The sequence below is a fragment of the Cyprinus carpio genome, chromosome B9 (genome assembly GCF_018340385.1).
Source record: "Cyprinus carpio isolate SPL01 chromosome B9, ASM1834038v1, whole genome shotgun sequence".
NCBI lineage: Eukaryota > Metazoa > Chordata > Actinopteri > Cypriniformes > Cyprinidae > Cyprinus > Cyprinus carpio.
Window position 1 is genome coordinate 14,104,404 of NC_056605.1, and position 26,477 is coordinate 14,130,880.

Here is a 26,477-nt window from a genome sequence, read left to right on the forward strand (position 1 = left end):
TCTTTTCTTTAGTAACAGCTCTTGAGAGCAAAATCTTATTAACTTCACAGTTAAATCATAGTATGTAGGTGCGTGACTGTCTGTTCTCTTGCACTTGTAAATTGCAGTAATCATTTACAGTGAGTCTGGTATGCTGTTAATGACAGACCAGGTCTTGGAAAAGTAATGTCAATAGAACAGTAACATAAAACATTTTCACCAAAGCAGTGGTTTATTTTACTTTGTGTACACAGAAATAAATACTTCACGCATCTGCACTTGAAGATTAACATTCATATAAACACTATGACAATATATACCTGAATATATGATTGGAATAATTTCAGTCAAGGCACTTGATATTCAAGAATCCTCATAAAGACGTGAGTAACAACCAGCCCTTTAAGGGATGTATATTATACTAAATCAGAATACAAACCATAATACGTTAACTTCTCCAACATCCATCAACCACATTTTGTGTTTCCCTGTTTAAAGAACTGATCCACAACACTTTTCAAATGTCAAGGCCTGTGAGCTCTCCATATACAGGCAGATGTTCAGGGTGGTCTCTGTGTTTGTAGTGTGCTGCTCACTTTGGGATCATTTAAGGTTTAGATACTGTGGTAGGACATTGTTCCAGAACTGAGGGTCCTGAGCACCACTAGCTGTTTGCTTCTTCCCTTTAACATTCTGTTGATGTCTTTGTCTAGTCTTCTGTCTGTCTCTCTGTGCATTTGTCTGTCTGCGCGGAGGTAACGCATCTGGTTTGGCTTTCTGCTTTGGTACTTTTTTGGTGTTTTCTTCCTCTTGCTCTTCTTCCTCACCTTCTTCTTCCTCCTCAGCTTCTTGTTCTTCCCCTTCCTCCTCCTCTTCCTCAGTCTCTTCCTCCTGTTCTTCTTCTTCTTCACTAGTTTCTCTCTGTTTCCTCTTATTTTTTATATTCTCTTCTTTCCGCTCTGTTTCTTCCTCCTCCTCTTCCTCACCCTCTTCTTCCTGTTCTTCTTCCTCATTGCTTTCATGTTTATCTTTTTTATTATTCTTTTCTTTATGCTCTGTTTCTTCTTCCTCCTCTTCCTCATCATCACCTTCACTCTGTTCTTCTTCCTCTTCACTACTTTCTAATTCTATATTCTTTTCTTTCTGCTCTATTTCCTCCTCCTCCTCCTCTTCCTCACTCTCTTCTTCCTGTTCTTCTTCCTCTTCACTAGTTTCTCTCGGTTTCCTCCTGTTTTTCTCTAATTTTATATTCTTTTCTTCCTGCTCAGATTCTTCCTCCTCTTCCTCAATCTCTTCTTCCTCTTCACTACTTTCTAATTTTATATTCTTTTCTTCTTGCTCAGATTCTTCCTCCTCTTCCTCACTCTCTTCTTCCTGTTCTTCTTCCTCTTCACTAGTTTCTCTCGATTTCCTCCTGTTTTTCTCTGTTTTTATATTCTTTTCTTCCTGCTCAGATTCTTCCTCCTCTTCCTCACTCTCTTCTTCCTCTTCACTACTTTCTAATTTTATATTCTTTTCTTCTTGCTCAGATTCTTCCTCCTCTTCCTCACTCTCTTCTTCCTGTTCTTCTTCCTCTTCACTAGTTTCTCTCGATTTCCTCCTGTTTTTCTCTGTTTTTATATTCTTTTCTTCCTGCTCAGATTCTTCCTCCTCTTCCTCACTCTCTTCTTCCTGTTCTTCTTCCTCCTCACTAGTTTCTCTCTGTTTCCTTCTGTTTTTCTTTGTTTTTATATTCTTATTTTTCTGCTCTGCTTCTTCCTCCTCCTCTTCTTCTGCTTCTTCACCTCCCTCTTTTTCTTCTTCGTTAGTTTCTCTCTGTTTTCTCTGACTTCTCTCTGTTGTTTTATTCTCTTCCTTCTGGTCTATTTCTTCCTCTTCTGCTTCTTCCTCATGTCCACCTTCTTCCTCATTATTTTCTTCCTCCCTTTATTTCATTTTGTTTGTCTGTTTATTTTTATTTATCTCTTTTTTTTTTTTGTTTTTTTTAAATGTCAAGATTCTCTTCTTCTCTAAACTTCTCTTCACCTGTATCCATTTCCCCTTCTTTTTTGTTCTCTTCTTTTTCTCCATCCTCTTCCTCAATCTGTTGATCCCCTTCTTGTTTTTCTCCGTCTCCATCTGTCTCAGACATTTTTTCCTCATCTTCAGCTTCCACTTCATTCTGTCGCTCTTCTTTTTCTCTCACACTCTCCTCTTCTTCACTCTTGTTTGTGACCCCATCTTTCTTGTCTTTAAGTTCTTCATTATTTTCCTCTTCATCCACCTCCTCTTCCTTGTCTTCTTCACCCTCTTCCTCTTCGTTATTCTCTTCTTCCTCTTCCTCTTCTTTTGCCTGGTTTCTGCTTTCATCCTCCTCTTCATGATCACTCTCTTCTTCTTGATTTTCATCCTCATCTTCATTTCCTACTTCATCCTCTTCTTCGCTCCCTTCTTCCCCCTTTTCTTCCTGTCCTCCCTCTCCTTCCACTGTCTCATTCTCTTCCTCCTCTTCCTTACTCTCATCCTTTTCTTCACTCTCTGCCTCCTCTTCATCTGACCTCTCATTCTTTTGATCGTTGTCGCTTTCAGATTGTTCATCTGTTTTCTCCTCATTACTGCTCTCTCCTTCCTGCTCCTCCTTTGCATCTGTTTTCTCCTCTTCTTCCACCTCTCTCTCACTCCCCTCATCCCAGCTCTCCCTCTCGTCTTCCTTGTCTTCACCACCACTCTCTTCATCTTCTTCCTCCTTTTCATCAGTTTCTCCATCCTCACACTCCTCTTTCTCTTGTCCCTCACTCTGCTCTCCCTCTTCTCTTTCAGTCTCATCTCCACTTTCTTCCCCTTTACTCATCTCTCCCTCACTTTTGCTGCTCTGTCCGCTATTGCTGTCATCCTCTTCCTCTCTGGCTGCCTCACTTCTCTCTTCTTCACTTTCCTCCTCCCCCTGTTGAGCACTCTCTCCCCTATCTTCATAATTCTTACTCTCTCTTTCTTCTTCATCTTCAACAGCATTGTTCTCCTCTTCCTGCCCAACCTCCTCAAGTTCATCTTCTTCCTCAACGAGACTCTCTTCTTCACATCCCTCCTCCTCTCTCTCTGTCTCAGTATACTTCACATGTTCTTCTTCCTCTATTTTTCCATCACCACTCATTTCATTTTCATTTGAAACTAGCTCATTTTGATCTTGTGCACTCTGCTGTCTGATTATGCGGCCATCCCTTTCCTTAATTGCTGATACATCCTGAACTGTGCTGTCCTGGTCCACTTCCTGTTCTAGCAGGATATTGCTTCCTGATGTATCCTTTGACACTGATACATGTGAGGACATCTCAATACTTGGTTCTGGTTGGGTTTCAGAAAGAACTTCAGCTGCTTTTATCAGCAGTGGTGCAGCACTTGCTATACCCATGGCTGGTAGTGATGAAACTACACTACCCATAATGCCTGGCTCAGCCTGTGGCATCCTGTCTGGCTCTTTATGTTCAACTGTTTTTCTGGTAAATTTATTTTCTATTAGTGGTGACTGCTTGTGTTGTGGTGATGCACTTGATGGACTTAATAATTTACCAGATGATGATTCGGTTTCTTTGGTGGTAGAAGATTTATTGGTTGCTGATTGGTTATTGGACCATAAACTGGAAAATGAGTGGCCTCTTTCTGGAGCTAAGCTTTTAATAGATGGAAATTCATGTTTCGGTTCAGTAAGCACTTTATCAGTGAGCGACTGACTATGTTTTTGATCAGGCTGCAAGTTGGAAGCTGATTGGCTTTTTTCTGCAGTTCCTACTGATTTTTGGTTCTTTATTGGGGGAAAGGATATATCAGAGTTCTGAGGTATTTTACTATCATTTTCCCTTTTGATTTCTATTTTTTCTTGTGCTGGCATTGCATGTTTAAGCTGGAAGTTTGAGTTCTTAGACTCCACAGGTTTTCCCTTTTTTGCTTTAGATATTCGTTTGGGTTTAGAAACTGATAGAGGACTGGGTGTTTTGGGTGCTGTTTCTGACATCGGGGCTGTCTCCTTATCTGATCTCTTCTTTTTTGCTTTCTTTGGTTTAAGTTCACTTGAGCTTTCTTCTGTGTCAACATCATTCTTTTCTTTTCCTTTTTTTGAAGTGTTTTGCATTTTAGCTGGAATCTTGACTGGTGTTGAGTTTCCCAGTTCTTGTGTGTTGATCAGTGTTGATCTGACCTCTTGAGCCTTTCCAAGGGATGCCTCGATGTCTCTTTGAGCATCTGCCTGAGGTGTTGATTCAACTTTGCTAACCTCTATGGTGCCGGAGGGCACATTTTGAACCTTGACTGGCGACTTGGCCCTTTTTGTAGTTCCTACTGGAATTCCCATCTCTTTGATTTTGGGAGATTTCACCTCTTGAACTTTTGTGGGCGTTGTTCTAACTTGTTTAACTTCCTGAACTGGAGAACTTCTGGAGAAAGTCTTTTGAATTTCAGTTGGACTTGATTTGGGCTTCTTCTCCATCTCAGCAAGAGCAGTGACCTCTTGACCTCTGGAATCTGTGTGTTGAACTTTACTATATTTGTCTACTTTTGAAATTTTGTCCCTTGGATCAATATTAGTACTAGATGTTTCACTGCTTCCCTCCTTTTCCTTAGCTGACATTCTATCTGAAGATAATCTGACCTCTACTACTTGACTTTTAGATTTATTTTTTGTACTCTGGATAGTTTTTTTGTATGTTTTGGATTGCATTTTGCTTTGTGATGCTGTAACATAAGAATGTTCCTCCGCCATGGCAGGGTTCTTTGGATCTCCAGACCTTGGCTTCTTGTTTTTTAGGTTCCTTGATGGTGGAGATTCTGTCACTGATGAATGAGAAACAGAACCAGCCTGTACTTTGGTGGGTGGAGACTGTTGAGGTATATTCTCCACCATCCCAGAATGCTTATTCTCTTCATGTGTCTGTCAAATCAAACATTACACCCTTTAATTATACAATATACATCAAACTCAGTTATACATATTATAAATAATTTTTCAAAAATTAATTTTGTCATCTTGAGCACAGTGAAACAGCTTTTGTGCACCTCGTCTGATATGCTGTTTTCAGATGTTCCAACACTATGGCGGTCCTCTTCGTTCTTTGTGATCTGTGTGACTGTATTCACAAGAAAGACAGCTGGTCATTAATAACAATCATGTTTTTTACTGATGTTTTGGATCATTTACAGCTATATTTAGTGAGTACAAAATTGCAGTAAGCGATTTATGAATCATGGATAGCTAATAAATGAATAAAGAGAGGTTTTGGGAGAACATAAAAAAAAAAAAAAATATATATATATATATATATATATATATATATATATATATATATATATATATATATATATATATATATATATATATATATTTACGTGGTGTTGTCCTAGCAGGCAGTGTGATTGAGGTAGAAGCCGATTCCACAAAGGCTTCAGTTTTGAAACGTTTAGGAGTGTCAGTTGGAGATCTGGGATGGAAGATGTTGCCTGTCAGGGCTAGTGCAGTAAAGCCAGTTGTAGGAGGAGGAAGATTGCAAAATTCTGGGCCAAACTGTGCAGATGAGCTCTCTTGAAACACACACACACACAAAACATATTTTTACACTCTCATTAGTTTAGTTTCTTTTCAGAATGTCACATACAATTTTAGAATATTTTGCACATATAATTTAATAATTTAAATATACAGCTTGACTTGAAATGACACAAAAGTGTTCTGTATTAACCTTGATGTTTCTTTGTTTTCATTACACATCACAAGTCTCATATTTCATTATGCTCCTTGGTAAAGTAGTACACTAACTATATGAAAATAACTTTATTTTCAACTTTATATCTATATGTTATATTTTAACTTTAATATTTATACACATCATTTTCACACAACAAAATATTACATTTATGTTATTGCACTCTTTGTTTAGATGATCATACTTTTAAAATGATGAATATTTTCAATAATATAATTTTATAATCATTTATTTTTATGATGGATTTGTCTTATTTTAAGATTTAAAATCTGGGTCAGGGAAAGGATAAAAGAATAAAATATATTCATGAATGGCATAGAAATAAGTTTCCAAACCAGTTTTAATGTGACCCTCATATAACAGAGAAAGTGTAGAGATCGGTTATTTTTAGTTTAAGAAATCAACCCGTTCCATGCCCAAAGCTAAAGAAACGTCCTTAAACATCTCTCTTTTGCAGTGCATAGATGGCCATAGAACCTACATAGAACACCAGAAGTCTAACACCTAACTTGTTTAACTCAAGTGGTCAGTTTCTTACCCTCTGTCTTCGTCTGGCACGTGTTGATAGGCTCCAGCGGTGAGACGTTGGAAGAGATGAGGGGAGAAAGGTGGGTTGCAAGGCTAGAGCAGGTGCTGGGTCTGGAATATGCTCTAAAGGTTGCCCCTGTAACATTGAGGAGTAACACCTGTCCAGGTAAGAGTAGGTAACATCTTCATCCTCTAAACAAACTTCTTCACTTTCCTGTTGCCGTGGCCGTGCGAACACCAGCATGTGACTGGAACCACATGCCACCTACGGCACAAATATAATAAATACAGCACTTAGTAACTACAAAAATACACAGTTTCATGTGATATTTCCTTAGGTCAATATACATAGGAAAACATGAGCATGATAAGGAAGTATCAGAGAACTTACAGTCATGACAGAGTAATCAAAGAACCTCTGGCATACAGTTGGAGTGAACTGATTGGTGAAGTTCTCATCTCCAAGGCCCAACTTCCCATGACGACCATCTCCAAATGTGTAGAGAAGACCACTGTCTTAAGCAAAAAAACAGAGAATGCGTGCATTTAAATACTATGTAACTATATAATCCACAAATGTATATAAAACCTATATAAAGCATATGTTCATTTTTTGGAACTGTCAAATGTGAACTAATGGAATGTGTATGAAATGACTACAAAAGGATGAAAAGTGATGAAAGGAGGAGCTGGGGATGGAGAAGGCTAATTTGCTCCTAAGAAAGCAAGAAAGCTGCTGAATAGTACTGAATAGGCCTTATAAAAGAATGTCATGATATTGTGGATTAGTTGAGAGTCAGTCGATACAAGCTTGATTCACATGACCTGCCAGAACTAGCACCATGCTTGATTTATCTGCAAACCACTTATACTTACCACATACCACTTATTAAAAACTGAATGCACCACATTTTAAAATGTATGACAATATGTTTAGATGCAAATTTAAGTAAATGCTATACTTTAGGTTAATCACTTTAACAAGAAATTGATTATTAAAAATAATAAAAATTATTATTTTAATCCTCTGAAAGCCCTAATTTAACAGTGTGTATATGTTACCTGTTATTAGTGCACTGTGGTTTTCACCACATGTGACATGAGTGACCCTGCCTTTCCTGAAGTGGCCAACAGCAACAGGTGTGTCTGCTAGAAACATAAGTGTCCCCAACCCTAACTGCCCAAACTCCCCACGGCCAAAAGAATATAAGTCATCCTCTACAGGAAAGAGAGTTAAAAACACAATTAACATCAAAACAAACAATGAGAGAAAAAAGGGAAAGAAAGACAATTGTAAATGTATGATATCATAAGAGCATTCAGTGTCCTCAAGAAGTATTTCGAAACTTATTTGCATTTGTCACTGCATTAGATAACAACATATCAAAGTTTTGATTTCAGTTTTAAATGCCACTTGGTTTGATATTTTGTTATCTAGTGGATAATAAAATGTATTTAATGGATTGAAATTCATGCAGTTGAAGTGTCCAAATGTTTGTAGGTCACTGTTGTGTATATTTTCATCACCTGTAAGTGCTAGCGTGTGCTTGCCTCCACATGCCACCTGCAGAACCCCCTGCAGAGATTCCACTCGCTGAGGCTCACTATGGTTGGCCAGCTGATGAACAGAAAGGCCCAGTCGTCCGTCTGCACTCTCCCCGAAAGTGAAAACATCCCCATTATCTGAAACATACCAAATTCCCCACAATTTATTTAGCCAGGGGCTAAAGTACTTCCTCAAAAATAAATAACAGCATGGTTTTCATGTTCATGTTTGTGAATAGAGTTGACTGACAAGCGCTCACCTGTGACCAGAGCTGAGTGTCTATATCCACATGAGACCCACTGAATGGTCTGTCCCAGTTTCAGTTCTTTAGGCAATAAGGCATGACTGTCATTCCCCAAACCAAGCTGACCAACAGAGTTATCACCCCACAGAAACAGCCTGCCATCCTCTAAAAAATGTACAGATTTATTATTTAAATACATATCAATTATCAATGCATATTTTATATCAAGTATAGAAAAAATCACTTGTATATCATTGTTACCTGTAAGTGCAGCAGAGGTGTGGCCACCTGCAGAGAGCAATTTGATTGGAGTATAGTCACAGAAGGGGTGGAGCCGCTGGAAAGAAATGCTGTCATTACAGTGGCCCAATCCCAGCTGTCCATCACTGTTTCCTCCAGCTGCAAAAATTTCCCCTTGTGCTGGAGAAACCCCACAGATATATTCACTTACCTACTTCATCTTACTCATAATTCTGTGATAAACTGCTATTATTCAAAAGATAGGGGTCAGTAAGTCAATTTTAGAACTTCAGCGAGCACTAATTAAATTGATTAAAAGTGACAGTAAAGACATTTATGATGTTACAAAAGTTTTGTACTCCAGTTTGCTTTACATACAGGTGTTTACGAGTGTGTGATCAGTCCCGCAGGCAACAAACTGAGCTCTCTCCCCTTTAAGAACTGGGTAGACAAATAAAAAGGTGAATAAAAAAGTGTGATCTTTATAAAACAGCACGCATGCATGTCTATGTCTCACCTTTAACACAGGTTGGTTTATTCACCGGTCCTTTGGTTTGAAGACCAAGCTGACCTCTGTTATTATTTCCAAACACAAACAAACGGCCCTGCTCTGAAAAAAAAAAAGATCATTAAAGAGACTTTTATTACAAAATATAGCTACAGTTACAAAATGACAATGTGAATATAGAGAGATTACAACCTGTTACAAAGGCAGAGTGTGACTGTCCACATGAGACGTGCACAGGTATATCATTCTTCAGCCATAACCTGCTGGGTACATTGTTTGCTATTTTACTCTTTCCAAAGGTGAATACAGCACCTGTTTCTGCAATAAGGAAACACATAAGTTCAGGACAACATATGTCCTCAGTAACAGTTGTTCACATGGAGCAAAGAGCAAACCTCCACACGCTCAGTAAGATGGTCCGTTTAAATCCTTAGAAAGCTTCCAGCTTCCCAGAATAGCCTGTGTGAGGGTAATGCTCTAGGAGCTCAAAGACATGATTATGGTGTCACATACTGTGAGTCTTACAAGCATGTGCTTGTAAAATACACGTACCTACATAGATAACTAGACAGACAGACAGACAGACAGACAGACAGACAGATAGATAGATAGATAGATAGATAGATAGATAGATCATTATAAAGGCACAGTTTACCTGGTATTTCTGTGTCTGTTTCTCCTGTCATCACCTCTTACACCTCTGTTCTGCAGATGACATTCCTAAACTGTCAGCTGTTCCCTGCTGAAGAGTTACAGCTGAACCGGAAGTAAACGTTACCCTGGCAACCGAAAAAAGAAAGAAAATCCTAATCAGGGTTTGCTCTTTGTTGTAACTTTACAGTTATTTCATTAATGAAGAAAGGAAACCTATATTATATTAATGGAATATTTTAACGAAGGTGTAGAGAGAGAGCGAGAGAGAGAGAGAGAGAGAGAGAGGGTTTTTCACACGGTGGCAGGGACTGTGGAAGCAGCTGGGATAAAAGAGTATGTGCACGAGAGCTGCCACTCACCACGCACACAGTTACTTGTCCCTCCCCTTTTCATCCCGTTAGCCACGGCCCCAATGCTGCATGGCAGGGAGCGCGTGGAAACGATTGGATTTGGCTGTGCCGCTTTGAGCTCTGTAATAGGCCTATGTCAGTAAAATGTTTGCTGTTAAAAACATAATATATTTTAGTCGGAAATTGGAAAAATATTGCCAAAGCAGGAAATATAGGCGAGTCGAAAATTTAGCTGCTGTCTAAAATTTTGAGTGACATTGTATAATAATTTTCATTGATAATATTAATTATCACATTGCATTATGTTTAACAGAGAATGGATTAATTACATAGTCATGGATGTGATGAAAGTTACAAGCTGATCGGTTAAGCATAAAATATTGAAGAAAAATACTTTATAAAAGAGCATTTGGCTAATAACATGGCCTTTTAACATAACACATAACATTTATTCTTTAGACTCCGATTTTGTTTTTTTGTTTTTTTATTACCCAGTTAAGTTTTTAACAATTTTAAATAATCTCTGTGCTTGGAAAATATTTTTGAATATATGAATACACTATTCCTTCAATTTATGAAGTCAGAAAATCTGCTTTTATAAGAATTTAAAAATGTTGTTTAAAAATCTTATATTATTGACTATTTTTATAAAGGATATTTGAATATTTTTTTATGCTTAAGTAATTTTGCAACAGTATCATGTGTATTTCATGTCCACAGATTGGGAAAAGCAGCTCAGTGTTAACCTGGTTTGGCAGATGTTGTGTGAGCTCGGGTGTAAAATCAATCATCTCTGGAGCACCTGCATATAGACACTTCTATACCTATCATTAATGGCCTATCTGACCTCTACCACCCTTTACAGGTTCTGGCTGACCTACTGACACTACAGGTACTCACTCACTGATACAGACACACACACATTCACACAAGTACATACACTAACATGTTCTTTTTCACTCTTACAGCAGCACTATGGCTCATTAAAAGGCCTCACTTTAGCTTGGATAGGTGATGGAAACAATGTTCTTCACTCCTTTATGATGTCATTGGCTAAACTAGGTGTCAATCTAAAAGTGGCCACACCTAAGGTCCACCTTCTTTAGATCTGTTTTATACATTAAAAATATAAAATTTTTAAAAAAAATAATACTTTTAATTAACCTTTTGTCTTTAGGGTTATGAGCCAGATGCTAACATCACTCGAGAGACTACATGCCACAAATTCCCAAATTCACATTTTTTTTTAAATATTTAAGAAAAAAACAAAAACAGAATACTGTCACCTGTCTGTCATCTATAATTGTAAATTATAATATTTATCATTCTTGGCCAATGGGGGGTTTAAGATGAAAGAAGAAATGCAGAAATAAACAATTATTAAATCCTTTTATTTAATGTGTGAAAAATACTTTTTACAAACTTAAAGGGGTCATATGATGCGATTTCAAGTTTTTCTTTCTTTTTGGAGTGTTACAAGCTGTTTGTGAATAGATAAGATCCCTAAAGAAGCTAAGACTAAAGTCTCAAACCCAAAGAGAAATTCTTTATAAAAGTTAAGACTCGTCCACACCCTCCTAAAACGCCTCGTTTAAACACGCCCCCACATGTCTACGTCACTGTGTGGGAAGATTTGCATAACGCCGCCCAAATGTTCACGCAAAGAAAGAAGGCGTAACTTTATTGTTGCTGCCACCGCAGCCATCATGTTGCGGAGACGCTGTGTTTCGTTGTGAAACCGAAAATACTTTGTTTGGCCTTCCAAAAGACGACACAACTAGAAATCAGAGGTTAAGTTGTATTTACAACACTGTTCCAGAACAGTTCAACCCAAATATTCAGATGTGTGCAGCACATTTTATGGAGGACTGTTTCCTGATCCTGGGAGAGTAGACTACAGTGCTGGCTGTTCTGACTCACAGTCTGTAAGTACGTTTACATATGTAACACACGAGTTTTGAGCAGTGTAGAGCAGCGCTTGTTGTTTCTCCGATCACAAATGCAGAAACGGTTTTATGTTTACACGACACGATGCAACGCAACTTATAAAAACGGATTAAAAGTCATTATAATCAGTAATTATGTCCCCACTGGATGCAACAAATGGCTCGTTTGTAATGGGTTTTATTGTTAAGGCCGGCACACACCAAGCCAACGATCGGCAGTTGGCCAACATCAGGCCGACAGCTAGCGACGGTCACACTAGTTTGTTTGGTGTGTTCCACTCGTCGGGCTCACATGGCGGCAGTTTGATCCATTCAACATGTTGACGTCAGGGCCGTGGGTGTGAGTGAGAGCTCTGATTGGATGATAATTTTAGCAAACGGGTCAGTGCCAAGAATTAAAGCGAAAACAAGCATGTAAATGAAGGCGGTACAGAGAGAAGGCTGTTTAAATGTTACGTGATCTTTCCCAATCATTCTAATACGTGAATGTTTTCATAACATGAGCCACTTAAAATGATTAAAGTTATCAATGTTACTGATATTCAAAATGGTAAGCAAGCGCTGCTTTGTTTACATTTCATATATCTGCGTTTATCTTGTATATCTTTGTTTCAGTTTCTCCTTTTGAATGACAAATATATACTATTGATAGCTGCTGATATAGACAGTTAATTCGTCTAACGCATGTGCAGAACGCACGTGTTAGTGTGCCGTCGGCTGTAGTCTATGCGCTGTATTCGAGCGCAGCATTTTTGGTCCGAGCTGCCGATGTGAGACGATAACACCATCGGCTTTCGTTGCCACTATATTTCTTTGAAGTCGGCCCGGTGTGTCCTGGCCTTTATTGTCTTGTCGCACCAGTGTTCTGACTGGGGCATACATCATAGTATGGTAAGGGGCGTAACGTTTCTGTCACACGCTTGAGGTATTAGGCCAATCACAATGCACTGGATAGCTGGCCAATCAGAGCACACCTCGCTTTTCAGACCGCTGAGCTTTGTAAAAAATGATGCGTTTAAGAAATTGGGGCACAGAGGAGAAACAATAATGTACATTATGTGGAAAATAATGTTTTTTTTTTTTTTTTACTTTAAACCACATAAACACATTTCATTACACCAAATACACCAAATAATATTCTTTTTAGCAACATCATATGACCCCTTTATATTAAAATATTTAATTTTGGTGATGCAAATACCTTTAAGACCTATAGAGGGTGCTGTGGCATTGTGAGAAATACTAGTATATGTTACCACATTTGAAACATTCAATTTCTTTAAATTACAAAGGGCAGGATGGACACTGCAATTAACTTATTTTTTACAACAGAAAGGGGTTGCAAAATGCACTGAGCAAAAAACAATAATACAATTCATATTCAGTCTCTATAAGACTTTCATTTTGTCTCTTTAGGTTTCTTTGTAATTATGGGATTTGGCATCTATGTCACCTTAAATGCAGAGAAAAAAACATTTTACATAACAGATACACTCTTTTAGGTCATACCTTGCATGTCTAACTCTGCAGGACAAAAATAGAGACCAGCTGTGCAACGTGATTTAAAGTAAATAGGTGGTTATATGTGGGCATGCATTTAAAGCCACTATGGTATTTTCATGTTATGGCTAGGCTACTGATCATTTCACGATAAGATATGCATGTGTTTTAGCATGAATGTGGGGTCAGCAATTCTTCATTTTTTAGTTTCACTGTGACCTTCCACTGTCTTGACTGCTGCCTTGTAAGCATATCAGATCAGTGTGAGATCAGACTCAAAGGAGGGAAACTATCAACAACTGAATTAGGTGAAGGCACACTGCAAGAAAAAGAGACAATGTTATAGTTACAAGAAATCACACAATGCGTACACTTAAATGGTAAAAGAGAACAAGTGATACTCAGGGCGAGACAGAGAAGAACCTAGAACAAGGGTGGAGATTAGAGCAGAAGAACAGGTTTCTAAATCATCCGAGACATTCTTGTCATTGCAAAGGTGTTTCGGCTTCCCTTTCTATGACTTGGTATGTACAATTATTTAAACTGAAACCTTGCTGTGATCTTATCTCATCTAAACATTGTTTGACCCTCTTCAGCTGTGGCCTTGCCTGTGTGTTTTCATTTTTGCGCATACTGAATTGGGTTTCAGACATGACTGCAACATAGAAAGACAAATAAGACATAAACCGTTGTAATTTTTTATAACTATAATGTTAACAGTAGATAATGACATATTGGTAAACCCCGCCCCCCTTAGTTACTGTTGCTCACTTCGGACAAACAAACAGAGCTGCTCACAGTCTCACAATGACAGCTGTTCGTGTGAAAACCTTGTCCCACAATGTTTTTTGAACAATTTTGGACACAGAAGGGCCATCATTCAATTGGGAATTAAATATCCAGTGGAGGGATGTATAAAAGATTTTTAAATAAATATGGTGGGTAACTCGAGGTGAGGGTTTACAGATCACAATACAAGCAGGAGAAGTCTCGTACTACGGTCGTCACGATCGCGGATGAAACATCCCAGATTAACACTGTTCATGTACCGCAGGGTATGATTAAATTTATGTACATTTAACTAGTTTAATATGGAGTGGCACTGAAATGTAGACCTTTGTTTATGTGTTTTTGACCTAAGCTTCGGATCCTCCAATGTTTCTCTATGGCGCTGAAACCTAAAGATGTCCGAGTTCCGCTTCCCGAGCAACTGATACTCGACTGCCATTGGCGCATCTGCGTTCAAGGGGAGGGGCCTCTTGCAGTTGGGGTCCTAATTGTTTGAAATTTGCATCTGAATACTTTATAGTGTCCTCTTGTGTTCATTTGTAGAATTGGACAACAAACCAAATCCCCTCTGGGCATTCAGATTAATTCAACAAGCCAGAAGGGACAGTTTCAGAGCATTTTACATAAGCATTCTAAAAGATCTGAGCAAAAGACATAAGTCCATAAAAGAGAGGAGAGAAACATGCCCCTAAAACCCATTTTAAGGAACAAAAAAGCATCTAGTCAACTTTTCAACTGTTTCAATTTGCACATAAGTTTGGCCCTCAGACCATTGATTTAATAAAAATATATACACACATTTTCAAGAGGAATTGTCTTTTTTACAGGAGACTTAATTGAGTTCTCAGTTAAGTTCCTGTTACAATTCTTTTACATATAAGCTTTTAGATGTTTCTTCTTCTTAAACATTTGAAGCAATCTTTGACAGAGAAAGCGCAGAAAAATGAAGATGTATGTGGATTTTGGCATAGCTCAGATCATTTAGTGTCAGGAAAATCAGATGAGAAATGCTTGAAAAGTTCATTCTGAAATCTTTTCATGTTGAAACTTGAATCTGAGCAAAGCTTGAGATGTTAGTCTTCATCAGGAGAAAACTGTAACAAGCCATAAAAGTTTAACAAAAGTCAAATTTTTCTCTATTTGATCTCTTGTCACCTAGACGAAACAACTAAGATATAATCTCATTTGTCCTTCCTGTGGGGTTCATTCATATTTTGCTTCTGTGGCATGATAACGACTTTAAACATTAATAGGCCTATTCATAACTCAAGCATGTAACTTTTGGCCTCAATGTTACTAATCGGCAAAGCATTTAAAGATTAGATTTAGTTAGCAAGAAACAAATGTTATTTACTCAAGTATTCAAAATCATTTACCCTTTTAACTCTTATTAATATTGTTAGCCTTTGAACTACACTTCATTTACATAGCCATAACACATCTAGGCCTATAAGCAGCTATTATTTTTCGTCATGTGTGAAAATTATTTAAAAATCAAAGTAATATGTGGTGCTTTTCACATCCTTTCATGTTTTTTTTTTTATTTTTATGTAATGTAAATTATTATGCAACCCATCGATCAATGCACTTTCGTGCCGCTCCCTGTGTGTCTATGGGCCGTGCGGAGGTTTGTGTCTTGCAGTTGGAATCTGGTTTTGGCCGATCTGACATCCCAGACCGGACCAACAGGTTTCGGTGACGCCCAAGAGCAAAAACAGTCAGGTATAAATTAAACGTAGGGAATGCAGACCTTCAGAAACAACTAAGCGCACGAAAGACAAACGTACTACTCTCGAATTGATCCTCATAAACCAGCAAAATGCAGATGTCCGAGCCCCTCAGCCAGAAGAACGCTCTGTTCACGGCAATGAACCGCTTCATCGGCGCCGTCAACAACATGGATCAGACGGTCATGGTGCCGAGTCTGCTGAGAGATGTGCCGCTGGACCAAGAGAAAGAGCAGCAGAAGCTAACCAACGACCCGGGTAGCTACCTGCGGGATGCTGAGGCCGACATGTACAGCTACTACAGCCAGCTCAAGTCCATCCGGAACAACGTCGAGTGGGGCGTCATGCGCGCAGAGGAGCAGAGGCGCAAGAAAGACATGACAGGGCCGGAGCCAGTGCGCACAGAGCCGGAGAGCGACATGGACCTGGAGCAGCTCCTGCAGTACCATCTGAAGGGCTTGCATGGGGTGCTGTCCAAACTTACAAGCCAAGCCAACAACCTGACCAACCGATACAAGCAGGAGATTGGCATCTCTGGCTGGGGACAGTGAACTGCATCATGATCTATTGGGAGATGATGAAGTATTCTGATCTAATATGATTTATTTTGCCTTTGAAGAAGAGCTACCAAATGGACTGACCGAACAGAAGTTAAACTGTCAAAAGTTAAAATGCAAGGCAAACCGAGAGGGGAAAGTGGGTTTGTTGTAGTATTGGTTTTGGTGTTGATCACTGACGTATTGTAAGGGCTGCTTCTTGTCTTATGGCATTTTATTTGCACTGACAGTTTCCCCTGTTTTTTAAAAAACAAAAAAACTAAATCTCCGTTTAAATGGCTGGTTGCCATGCCTTACCTTGATATTTAAGTCTATTTATGTGTTATGTATAATTGAAAGCTTTTATTTTTCCATTCTTTGTCATTTTTTGAGAGAAAGGTTGTTGTCCTATGAAGTTGCTGTGTGTTCCAGAGGACTGATGACTTGAAGAACTGATAGTTTGTATGGTGAGAACTTATATTGATGAAGCAGAAACCATGTAGAAAATCCTTGGGAATGTTCCCTGCTAATGACCTGAAACTATTTCTGAATCATCCTGTGAGTCAATGATGTGGAGGCTCTGAAAATCACTGTGTGTGTGTCATGATGAGCTCCATGAGATTCTGTCTTAAACTGTGCCTAAAATCCAGTATGATTGTTAAAATCATTTGCTGTATTTTGTATTGAATTGTTTTTTACTACAAAATAAACTTTTGTAATTTGAAAACATATAATGTGTGATTGTTTAGTCGTAATCATGCACAAAAATACATAATCAATAGGCTTACGCACATCCTGTGCCTGTTTTACAAATTAGCCTCACACATACTCTTCATTCCTTATAGTAAAAGTTCATCATTTAAATAACTTTCATTTCTGAGAATGTGGATGGATTAGACATTGGACATAATGGCATGAAACAATAAACAGTTGTAATCACATTTAATCTAACATTCTGTAATCTATTCAATTCCCATTTATCCATTATTGTCCATTTTCCTATTTAGTATGTGCATACAATGTTAAGTGAGACAATGAAACCGTTAGGCCCATTTATTTTCAGAACAAAAATATACAAAGGGGCCATAAATAATACACTTGTGCCCATGTGAGCAGACATGAGAGGAAACAAATATTTTCACAAATAGGGTGTGGTAGTTTACAATAAAATGTGGTGTTCTAATCTGTGAAAGATGGAGTCTCCAAATTTAGGAGTGTGAATAAAAGTGATCAAAGTTCATTTCCAAAACACAATCATTTGAAAAATCGAAATAATGTTTATATTCATATACATTTATGTAAACAATACACATTATTATTGCACAATGCCTTCTAGGATACCAAAGATTCTTCTTTTTTGGACCTAAACCTAAATAAACATTTTGACAAAAGGCGTGAACTGTCACACCACGTTCTCTGAATGAATCTCTGTCACCTCGCCTTCTTGTTTCTTACCATATTGTGAAAACTAAAGCAAAGCATAACACTTAAAAAAATAAAAAAAGTAAAAAAAATAAATAAAAAAAAATCAGTTATCACAGCAAAACATAATGCTGAACAGTTTCATTCGTTCATTTTAAATAAATAAAATCTGATTCGAAGTAACATTTCCTCATTTATCTCAGAACAATATAAATTGAAATCAACACAGAGTGTCGATATTATTTTATTATGATCTCACAGTATAAACAACAGCTTAGTCTGTAGAGATAATAACGTTCTGTCTCCAAAAATATTGCCAAAGAGTTTCTGCGAAGCGGAAACGTCACCGCGTTTCGTCTCGCTGTGTTTTTGTCCCTCTGCGCACTCCTTACATGTCAATGTGGCTGTGTTGTTCTCATGATGTGTGCACTCCACATCGAAATATTAGTTAGTAAAAAGAAAGAATAATAATGGGAGATGAGCATCCAGTTAACAACACTAGCAGCACCCGTTGTACTTCCTTCAACGTACCCGATGACTATCGATGTGTAAGTATAAACATGTTTTAAAAACTACTGCAATGCTAACTTGTTAGCCCTCACGCTAACCACAACATGACATCATCCTTTCCAGCCATGATGATGTTCACTAATACTTTTACTGAAAGAAAGAGATTAAAGTAAGATAGTATGGAGTGATTTATGACAACTTAATTTGAGTTAAACATTTAAACATTTCTGTGGGAAATTCATAAGAAGAGTCCCGGTGAGATAAGTTCGATAGGAAATGAATCATTTATTGATCTCTGAGAGGACCCAACACACGAGGAGCAGGAAAACACCTGACTGCTTACATTTCTTTGATGGGAAGTGTCTGAAAGTGTAAACCTGGGTACTGTTAGGAAAAAAATGTAAAGAACCGAGGTATTTATTTAAAAAAGAAGAAAATGTGAAAGTGCTTCTGAAAGGGTTATTGAATAAAAAAAGCTGATTGCACTAAATGTTATTGTCTTCTTGGAATTAAAGTCAGTGTGTCCTTTTCCTTCTTGATTTATTTTTTTCTCTCTTTTTTTTAGTTTTTATTAGATTTATGTATGTGTTTTAATCCACAGGATGTGATTCTTAACGTGAAAAGAGCCACAGGGACATTTTCACTAGTGGCATGGTGAGTCAAATTATATTGCACATTGTTTCTTTGTTTTAAAGTGGCCTTTGAGCATCCTTAACTTTATTAAAATTCCCTTTTGTGTAGCCTTTTCATGCTGTTTGCAATATGGCTGCTCCGCCGATATAACTCTTTGGCTCAGGTACAGTGTGTGTTATGGTTCAAAGGTTTTTTTTTTTTTAAATAAATTAATACTTGTATCCAGCAAGGATGAGTTAAATTGATTAAAAGTGACAACAGACTACACTATTTTACACACAAACCCAAAATAAATTCAATAAAGTGCATTGTTTTTATTTTGTAATGATTTTTTAAACATTTCATTAAATCAAAGAACTCTGAAAAAATGTTTCACAGTTTTCACAATAATATTAGAAAATCTCAACATTGACAATAATGAAAAATGTTTCTTAAATAATCAGCATATTGGAATGATTTCTGAAGGATCATGTGACACTGACAAGTGGAGTAATGGCTGCTGAAATATAAATAATTTACATTTTAAATTATTGAAAATGTAATATTGAAATTATACTCCACGGGGGAGTCGTGGCCTAATGGTTAGAGAGTCGGACTCCCAATCGAAGGGTTGCGAGTTCGAGTCTCGGGCCGGCAGGAATTGTGGGTGGGGGGGAGTGCATGTACAGTTCTCTCTCCACCTTCAATACCACGACTTAGGTGCCCTTGAGCAAGGCATCGAACCCCCAACTGCTCCCCGGGCGCCGCAGCATAAAATGGCTGCCCACTGCTCCGGGTGTGTGTTCACAGTGTGTGTGTGTGTTCACTGCTCTGTGTGTGTGCACTTCGGATGGGTTAAATGCAGAGCACTAATTCTGAGTATGGGTCACCATACTTGGCTGAATGAATGTCACGTCACGTCATTTTAAAATATATTCAAACAGAAAACAGTTATTTTCAATTGCAGTAATATTTCACAACATTACTGTTCTTACTGTATTTTCGATAAAATAAATGCTGCCTTGGTGACCATAATATTAGCAAAAATGTTGTAGACCCCAAACTAGTAGTATAATTTATGTAATTCTAACCTGTAATTTTCATATTCGGTCATATTGTTGATTATTATGAATTATTTGGAGTAAAATTTAAACTTTTCATCAGTATTTCATACGTGTATGTCTTTTTTCCTTTGTCCTTCAGAAAATGATATTCAGTCTGACAATAGCTGCAGCCTTTGACAGTGTTGCTTATGTTATGGTGAGTTCACTGATTCCTTTGTGTGTGAGAGAGAGAGACATGTTTGGAGATTTTTTCCTTTTGTAATAACTTTATTTCATCACACCTGTTGCTTTCTTCTTATCTACAGGGAGAGTCTCATCTGGAGGGGTCTCTGTGTAATTTTCAAGCCTGGTGGCTCACATATTTTGGTAAATTTGGCAACTGATTTAAAGATGTGTGTTCATATGTGCATTGTTATGTATATGTAAAGTAACAGATAATCCGTTCTGAGATGGGATAGTAAGAGGATTTATTTATTTTTGGCTTTGATGTAACTAGCAGAAGACATTTGAATACATCAAATTCACAACACAAAAAACACATGCAGTGTGATATTACTTAATAAAGTCATTTAAGTGGAAAGGAAGTAACTTTAGTGCATCAAAATAGAAAGACTACTGTACATCCTGTATTGACACTGTGTCATAATAAACTGCTGTTGCAATAGTTATTATAGTTTTCGTTGTTTGTTTCAGACTGGACCGCACTGATGTGGGTTTGTCTTATTACATTTAATCTGTACCTGAACCTGGTGAGAGAAATCAGAACTGAACATTATGAAATGTGAGTCCCACACACACACAAATAAACACGTTTAGTTGTGTATACATACAGATAGAGCGTTCCTAATATCTGTATGTGTTTCTCAGACCGTATCATTTGGTGGCATGGGGGGTTCCTCTGCTCATGTCCACCCTCCCCCTGATGGCTGGATACTACGGCCCCTCTGGAGCCTGGTGGTGAGTGGCCTTTGACTTTTGATATATTCTTAATTGCAATCATATCACTACAGTCATCATCAGTTCTTCCTGTCTCATTGTTTTCCTGCAGTTGGATCACAGATAAGCATGTCGGGTGGAGGTTTGGCATGTAAGTTTGTAATGTTCAGCATGTGTGTGAGTGTTTGCGGAAATGCATGTTGTTTCTAGGAATGAATTTGTGTTGGACAATTGAAACTATGTTATGAGTTGCATCATTTTTCAGAGGCTCACGTAGCTCATGCTATTTGAATGTCAGGAATTTCCGTTCCCATTCTTTCTGACAGGTTACTGTGCATGCTGGAGTTTTTAAGTGTTTTTCACCATTTATTATGTCCAGTTATGCTGTGTTAAGGATTGTTCACCATTTGGACACCTTAAATGCATGAATGCTGTATAATATTTCTATGAATGCACAAGATATCTGTACTGTATCTGTTATCAGCCAATATTTAATTGATCAGTATCGGTTGATGTTGAATATTTAATTGTATTTTTACATCCAACAATCACTTCAAAGTAATCTTTTAAAACTTATTAATAGAGTTAAATGAATCAGTTTTTCATACTTTTCATAATTTTTAATTATTACAAATATGATATAAGATAATGATGATATAATTAATAATATATTAGAATATTGCCCTTTTATCAGTTAGTGGCTTTAAGATGAAAATAATTGTCTTTAGCCAGTTATCAGCCTGAGTTTTAATATTGTTGCATCCCCAGGTGTTTATTTTAGGCAACACTTTATTTTAAGGTGTCCTTGTTACACATTACATGTACTTACTATTATAATAATTACAATTAGTTATGCATAATTGCATGCAAGTAACCCTAAACCAAACCCTAACCATATAGTAAGTACATGTAGTTAACTAATATTACTCATTACTTAAATGTATAATTATACTGTAGCAAGGTCAGCTTAAAATAAAGTGTAACCTTATTTTACAGAAGAATAGAACAAGCACACTATCAAGTGTCCAAATACTTTTTGAGGCCACTGTTTGTGTATTTTCTTGTTTGAGGTGTAAAGTATTGTTTATTTGCAGATGGTACATTCCTCTGTTTAGCCTGATTATCCTCATGACCTGCTGCTATGCTCGAATCATCTGTGTGGCCAACGAGAGGGTGAGTGAATGTGATTGTAAAAAATTGTCTCACTGCTTCCCAAATTTGATTTCATGGCAACTTGCTGTCTAACCTAGGTGTGTAATTAAAATGCATTGTAAATAAACAGCTTTATCTCCTTCTTGTTCTCTGTTAACACTGACTTACCACAGTTTGGCTGAAAGTGACATTCCACATTCCAGAACATTTTGCACGTCTGGCAGTTTCTGACACACACTGACGCAATGAATCCGCTCATGTACGTGCAGGCATCTGTGTACTCTACACAGGTCTTACTGTGGTACACTCAGCAGTGTACATTAAAATACCACGAAATAGATGATTGGATTTGTGCCGGGGCAGTGCCGATCAGCCATATAAAACATAATGATCCATAAATGCATGTCTAAAATTGCTGTATTTATTTCAGATGCGTTCCTGGTTGGGCACCTTTAACCCAGAAAGAGAGAGGAGGAAGGTATGTGTGTGTATATTTATCTGTGTATGTGCAGATGTAAAAATGCTGCCATCTACTGGTCGATATATTTATGTATTAATACTACTTCCTGCAGATCTCTCTAGCTGAAGAGATCAGACCGTTGAAGTGGTATCCCTCTGTCTATCTGCTCGTCTCTATCTTCCCCCTCATAAATCGGTAACTGAGCTTTTTCTCACCACATCTTACAGGGATGTAAATTCTGTATAAATACACATTTCCTTTTTTTTTTTACCTGAAGTCTAAATTTGTAATAGAGAGTAAATCAATCAACATAAGAGGAGCTTCAAGATATCGCAGCAGTTTTACACCAAAATAGATGTCTTGTAGTTTAACAATGGAAAGCATAGAAATTAAGACCACTATAAATATCAGTATTGTAATGTTACTGTTGTTTCATAAAATAGAATTATTTTTAAATACTTATTAAATACCTTTGGGTGCGTTTTTGTGCATGTGTGTCTGATCTGTATGTGTGTTTCTGCAGACTTCATAATGCTGCTTACCCTGAGGACCCTGTGTTTTCTCTGACGTTATTGCACGTGCTCAGTGCACCCTTGCATGGGCTTGCAAATGCTCTTGTCTTCGGTAAGGACACCTGGAGTCAGCTGAGTACAACAGGAATAAAGGTACAGTTCATGCTCACTGGTCTCAGCCATGGTCAGCTGTGGTTAGTCACCTTAGCATTCTGTTTGATTTCAATCTCTTGTTCGTGTAACATTTTTCTTCAGATGGCTATCCAGTCTCGGCTGTGTGACAGCACAATGATCGGAGAGTACCATGCTGCAAATGTAAGATACACACATGACCTCAATACACACTCCGATTCCGACGATGAGGACAACAACATCCTATTTTACAGCCCGGACATGATCTTAAAAGATAGGGGACCCTGGGAGAATGTTTAGAAAGTGTGTGTGCATGTGTGTGTGTGTGTGTGTGTGTGTGTGTGTGTGTGCATATTTTTTGCATTCTTTGCCTTTAAAGAATTTCTATCAGTGTTTCCTTGTTGCAGCTTTCATGTTGACACTTTAATTATAGCATGTATGATTATAGTTGGAAAACAGAAAAGAGGATGGTTGATTGTATGTCTTCCTTTGCCATTAATGATGGGTAGAAGCACAAGATTTTTTCTACTGTATTAATGTGGAAAAGCTTTCAATCAAGCTGTTTACCGCCTCAAAATAATGTGTGTTGTATATAATGGAATTAAAGACTGCCTTTTCTATTTCATTCAGCTGAGTATTTCAGACATTTACTTTGAAAACATTTGAGCATGTTTTACTATTATATTTATGAAAATGTACGCTATATTTTTGTATCGTTTGCAGGTTCAACAAATTTAAAATACAAATCTAATAACATTTATTTTGTGTTTGTGTGTCTTTTGTCGAGTAGAAAGAGCTGGCACTCTTATTAACTTCAGTTAATCAAGTTAATTAAGTCAAGATATTGAGTCTCTTAGTACTTAAGCCAGGATGATTCATGAGAAAGCCCTGACATGTTTCCCATGAACTGCTTCATGAAGGTTATAAAAAGTCTAAACGGAATAAATCAGTGATAATAAACTTTAAACTGGTGTATGTTTGTGTAACGTAGTCTTATGAAAGCCACTTAATGGACAGAAGTGTGAACACTTTATTCTAGTCAGAAATGTACCATTTTCCATCTCTATGGCTCTATGTAAAATGAATGAAATAAATATTATTTAAAGTGTTTAATATAAATAAAAGGTGATAAATATTATAAACAAAACGGGATCTAATTTTTATCTTGTGTTTTTCTGATTGGCCGTGTTGTATGTCGTCATCTCAGCGCGTTTCATAGCGATTGGTGAACAACTCATCTTAAGTGGCAAAGCAGCCAATCAATGATAAGTACGTTGTAAGACTGATGAGAAATGCTACAGTAACCCATACGTAACATATTTTCATAACAGCAGCTGGTGAAACTACTACAAAAAGAGACAGGGCGCTTCCGGAACAACTACATAACATTCATAGCCTGTGATTGAAGGCAAATTTATTGGTACGAAACTGTACGATCTGAAGCCTACACGATGGTATGACTTCTGATAAAAGGTAAGACGTAGTTCTTTAAAGCGTTTAACATTAGAACAAAAGATTCGAACCTTTCAGTTTCTGTTTACGCGATAAACACCTATAATATTATGAATATAAAAATACTGTACGGTCTAATCACTGCTTGTTTCATTTATAATTCGTGTACATGTATATATATATATAGTATGTACAAAATAATGTTCGTTAAACATTGTAGTAATGCATATACATAACGTATAAGTTATATGTATATTTCAGGTTTAGGTTATGTCAACTGTGTATTTTTAATTAACAAAAATTAACAAAACGATATGACCTTTTTTGATATAGTATGATTTAAATACAACGATTCTTCATTATTACCATGGTTAAATTCAAAGCACTATAGTATTTCCATCTGATATGATCACTGTACTATGGTATCACCACACTGCATTTAGAGAAAAAAAAAATAATGATGAGATTTTAATTAAAGAATTTCTCATTCTTTTTATTTTTATGAAAGAATTGTGCCTTATGGGATCACCTAGTGTATAGTGAATTTTGATTTGTGTATTTGTATGATGTTTTGTGTGTGATTTTTAACATTTCCCTACAGCCAGCGTCTACGTGGTGCGCAAGATCCGCGCTGCCCTTACAGAGGGAGAGCAAGCAGAACAACCTGTGCTCACACCATGTAGTCTGGCTAAAGGTGAGGTATCTCTCTCTCTCTCTCACACACACACACACACACACACACACACAGAAAACATAAAGAAAAGAACATAGGGTGAACGTGTATGTCAGTGTTTTATTACTCTGTCTTGATTGAGGCAAAGTACAGAGGTACATTAAAGTGAATCAGTGTTCATTCCACATTGCACAGATGGTGTGTTCAAATGTCAAATGTTTGTGTTTCCAGGTAAAAAGGAGCGCTATGCATCAGACGCAGCATTAATGCCCGCTCCAGAGCCTGAGGGTGCTGCTGGGTCATCTGCCTCTACAGAGACAGCTGTGCAGAAATGTGGTTCCTGAGGTTAAAGGTCACGCAGAAGCAAATCTGGGCACAATGGAGGCTGAAAAAACAGCATTGCTGGACACCAGCATGTGTTGTCTTTGGATGCTAGTGTTATAACAAGGCCATCTAAGCTGGTCTTTTAAGTAGAGGTTTTAAAAGCGGAAGGCAGATTGTAGTAAACATCTGACATCAGTCCAGTTTTGCTCTGCGAGACCTTTTGTTCTTGGGTGCCAACACTTGCTCCTCCTCTCTCTTTCTTTGTCTCTTTCTCCTTTTCTGTTTCCCATCAGCTGTAGTTTGTGAAGGTCTGTTCATCAACCTCTGCCTCAGGGGTGGTTCAGATGTGATGTTTACCTGCAGCTTTTGTATTTATACTCATCAACTAACTGACTGTAGACTGACTGAAGACATATTGCTGTCAGTAACAATAACAGCTGACGCTCTTTATGAGATTATGTAATTATTGTAATGATAAAAACAACTAATAAAATGGTCCAGTCTTTGTTCCCTTGTTTTCTTCCTAAAAAACTCAACATTAAAGTAGCATTGTTTTGTAATCTCTGGTATATTTATACTAACCTGTCCACTCTAGGAAGCTATGTTCTTTGATTAGATAAACACATAGCTGTATTTTAATGATGACAAAATCACAATGACATCATTCCTCCACAAGGTTAGAGATGAACTCTACAATTAAAGGATTTACTTAACATGTTTCTTTAAAAAAATGGAATATAACTATATTATCATGTATTTCATCCCAATAAATGAATTCAGAAATTAAAGTGGGATTTAAATAAATACTCAGGGTGTCATAGTGATCATCAAAGCATGAGATAGGAATCATTATGAATTATTTTGTTGGTGTATTATTTTGTAGGTAGAGTAGGCAATTTATTCCAGAAACATTTTTTATTATACAGGTTGAAAGTCTCTTTAAATTCTGATA

The 26,477-nt window shown here is 37.4% G+C and overlaps 3 protein-coding genes across 3 annotated transcripts; 2 read left to right on the forward strand and 1 right to left on the reverse strand.

Moving 5' to 3' along the window:
* Positions 1 to 201: 201 nt before the first annotated feature.
* On the reverse strand, positions 202 to 9,702 carry rpgra (retinitis pigmentosa GTPase regulator a). Its single transcript, XM_042731069.1, has 14 exons — positions 9,430 to 9,702; positions 8,967 to 9,092; positions 8,784 to 8,876; positions 8,645 to 8,707; positions 8,288 to 8,446; positions 8,042 to 8,191; positions 7,764 to 7,919; positions 7,299 to 7,454; positions 6,628 to 6,752; positions 6,247 to 6,501; positions 5,335 to 5,527; positions 5,005 to 5,075; positions 1,970 to 4,879; positions 202 to 1,899 (listed from the first exon to the last, which is right to left on the reverse strand). Exons 1-14 carry the CDS (start codon positions 9,458 to 9,460, stop codon positions 583 to 585), a joined length of 5,805 nt encoding a protein of 1,934 aa, XP_042587003.1. The 5' UTR covers positions 9,461 to 9,702; the 3' UTR covers positions 202 to 582.
* Positions 9,703 to 15,750: 6,048 nt separating this feature from the next.
* mid1ip1a (MID1 interacting protein 1a) lies at positions 15,751 to 17,005 on the forward strand. Its single transcript, XM_042731070.1, has one exon. The coding sequence runs from the start codon at positions 15,833 to 15,835 to the stop codon at positions 16,289 to 16,291; it is 459 nt and encodes a 152-aa protein (XP_042587004.1). The 5' UTR covers positions 15,751 to 15,832; the 3' UTR covers positions 16,292 to 17,005.
* Positions 17,006 to 18,028: 1,023 nt separating this feature from the next.
* si:dkey-100n23.5 (cyclic AMP receptor-like protein A) lies at positions 18,029 to 26,031 on the forward strand. The gene is made up of 15 exons (XM_042731071.1): positions 18,029 to 18,246; positions 18,810 to 18,862; positions 18,950 to 19,004; positions 20,024 to 20,080; positions 20,190 to 20,250; positions 20,578 to 20,665; positions 20,752 to 20,841; positions 20,933 to 20,971; positions 21,915 to 21,993; positions 22,403 to 22,450; positions 22,545 to 22,627; positions 22,956 to 23,097; positions 23,200 to 24,549; positions 25,130 to 25,222; positions 25,433 to 26,031. Exons 1-13 carry the CDS (start codon positions 18,169 to 18,171, stop codon positions 23,374 to 23,376), a joined length of 1,050 nt encoding a protein of 349 aa, XP_042587005.1. The 5' UTR covers positions 18,029 to 18,168; the 3' UTR covers positions 23,377 to 24,549; positions 25,130 to 25,222; positions 25,433 to 26,031.
* Positions 26,032 to 26,477: the final 446 nt, after the last annotated feature.

What these genes read in the sequence shown, in the direction of transcription:
- mid1ip1a (XM_042731070.1), top strand. Translation starts at nt 15,833, where the DNA reads ATGCAGATGTCCGAGCCCCTCAGCCAGAAGAACGCTCTGTTCACGGCA.
- rpgra (XM_042731069.1), bottom strand. Translation starts at nt 9,460, where the DNA reads ATGACAGGAGAAACAGACACAGAAATACCAG. An exon ending in AACAGACACAGAAATACCAG is followed by an intron (nt 9,093 to 9,429) that starts GTAAACTGTGCC and finishes TCCTTATTGCAG; the next exon opens with AAACAGGTGCTGTATTCACC. An exon ending in ACACTCTGCCTTTGTAACAG is followed by an intron (nt 8,877 to 8,966) that starts GTTGTAATCTCT and finishes TTTTTTTTTCAG; the next exon opens with AGCAGGGCCGTTTGTTTGTG.
- si:dkey-100n23.5 (XM_042731071.1), top strand. Translation starts at nt 18,169, where the DNA reads ATGGGAGATGAGCATCCAGTTAACAACACTAGCAGCACCCGTTGTACT. An exon ending in CTGGTGGCTCACATATTTTG is followed by an intron (nt 20,251 to 20,577) that starts GTAAATTTGGCA and finishes TGTTTGTTTCAG; the next exon opens with ACTGGACCGCACTGATGTGG. An exon ending in AGAACTGAACATTATGAAAT is followed by an intron (nt 20,666 to 20,751) that starts GTGAGTCCCACA and finishes TGTGTTTCTCAG; the next exon opens with ACCGTATCATTTGGTGGCAT.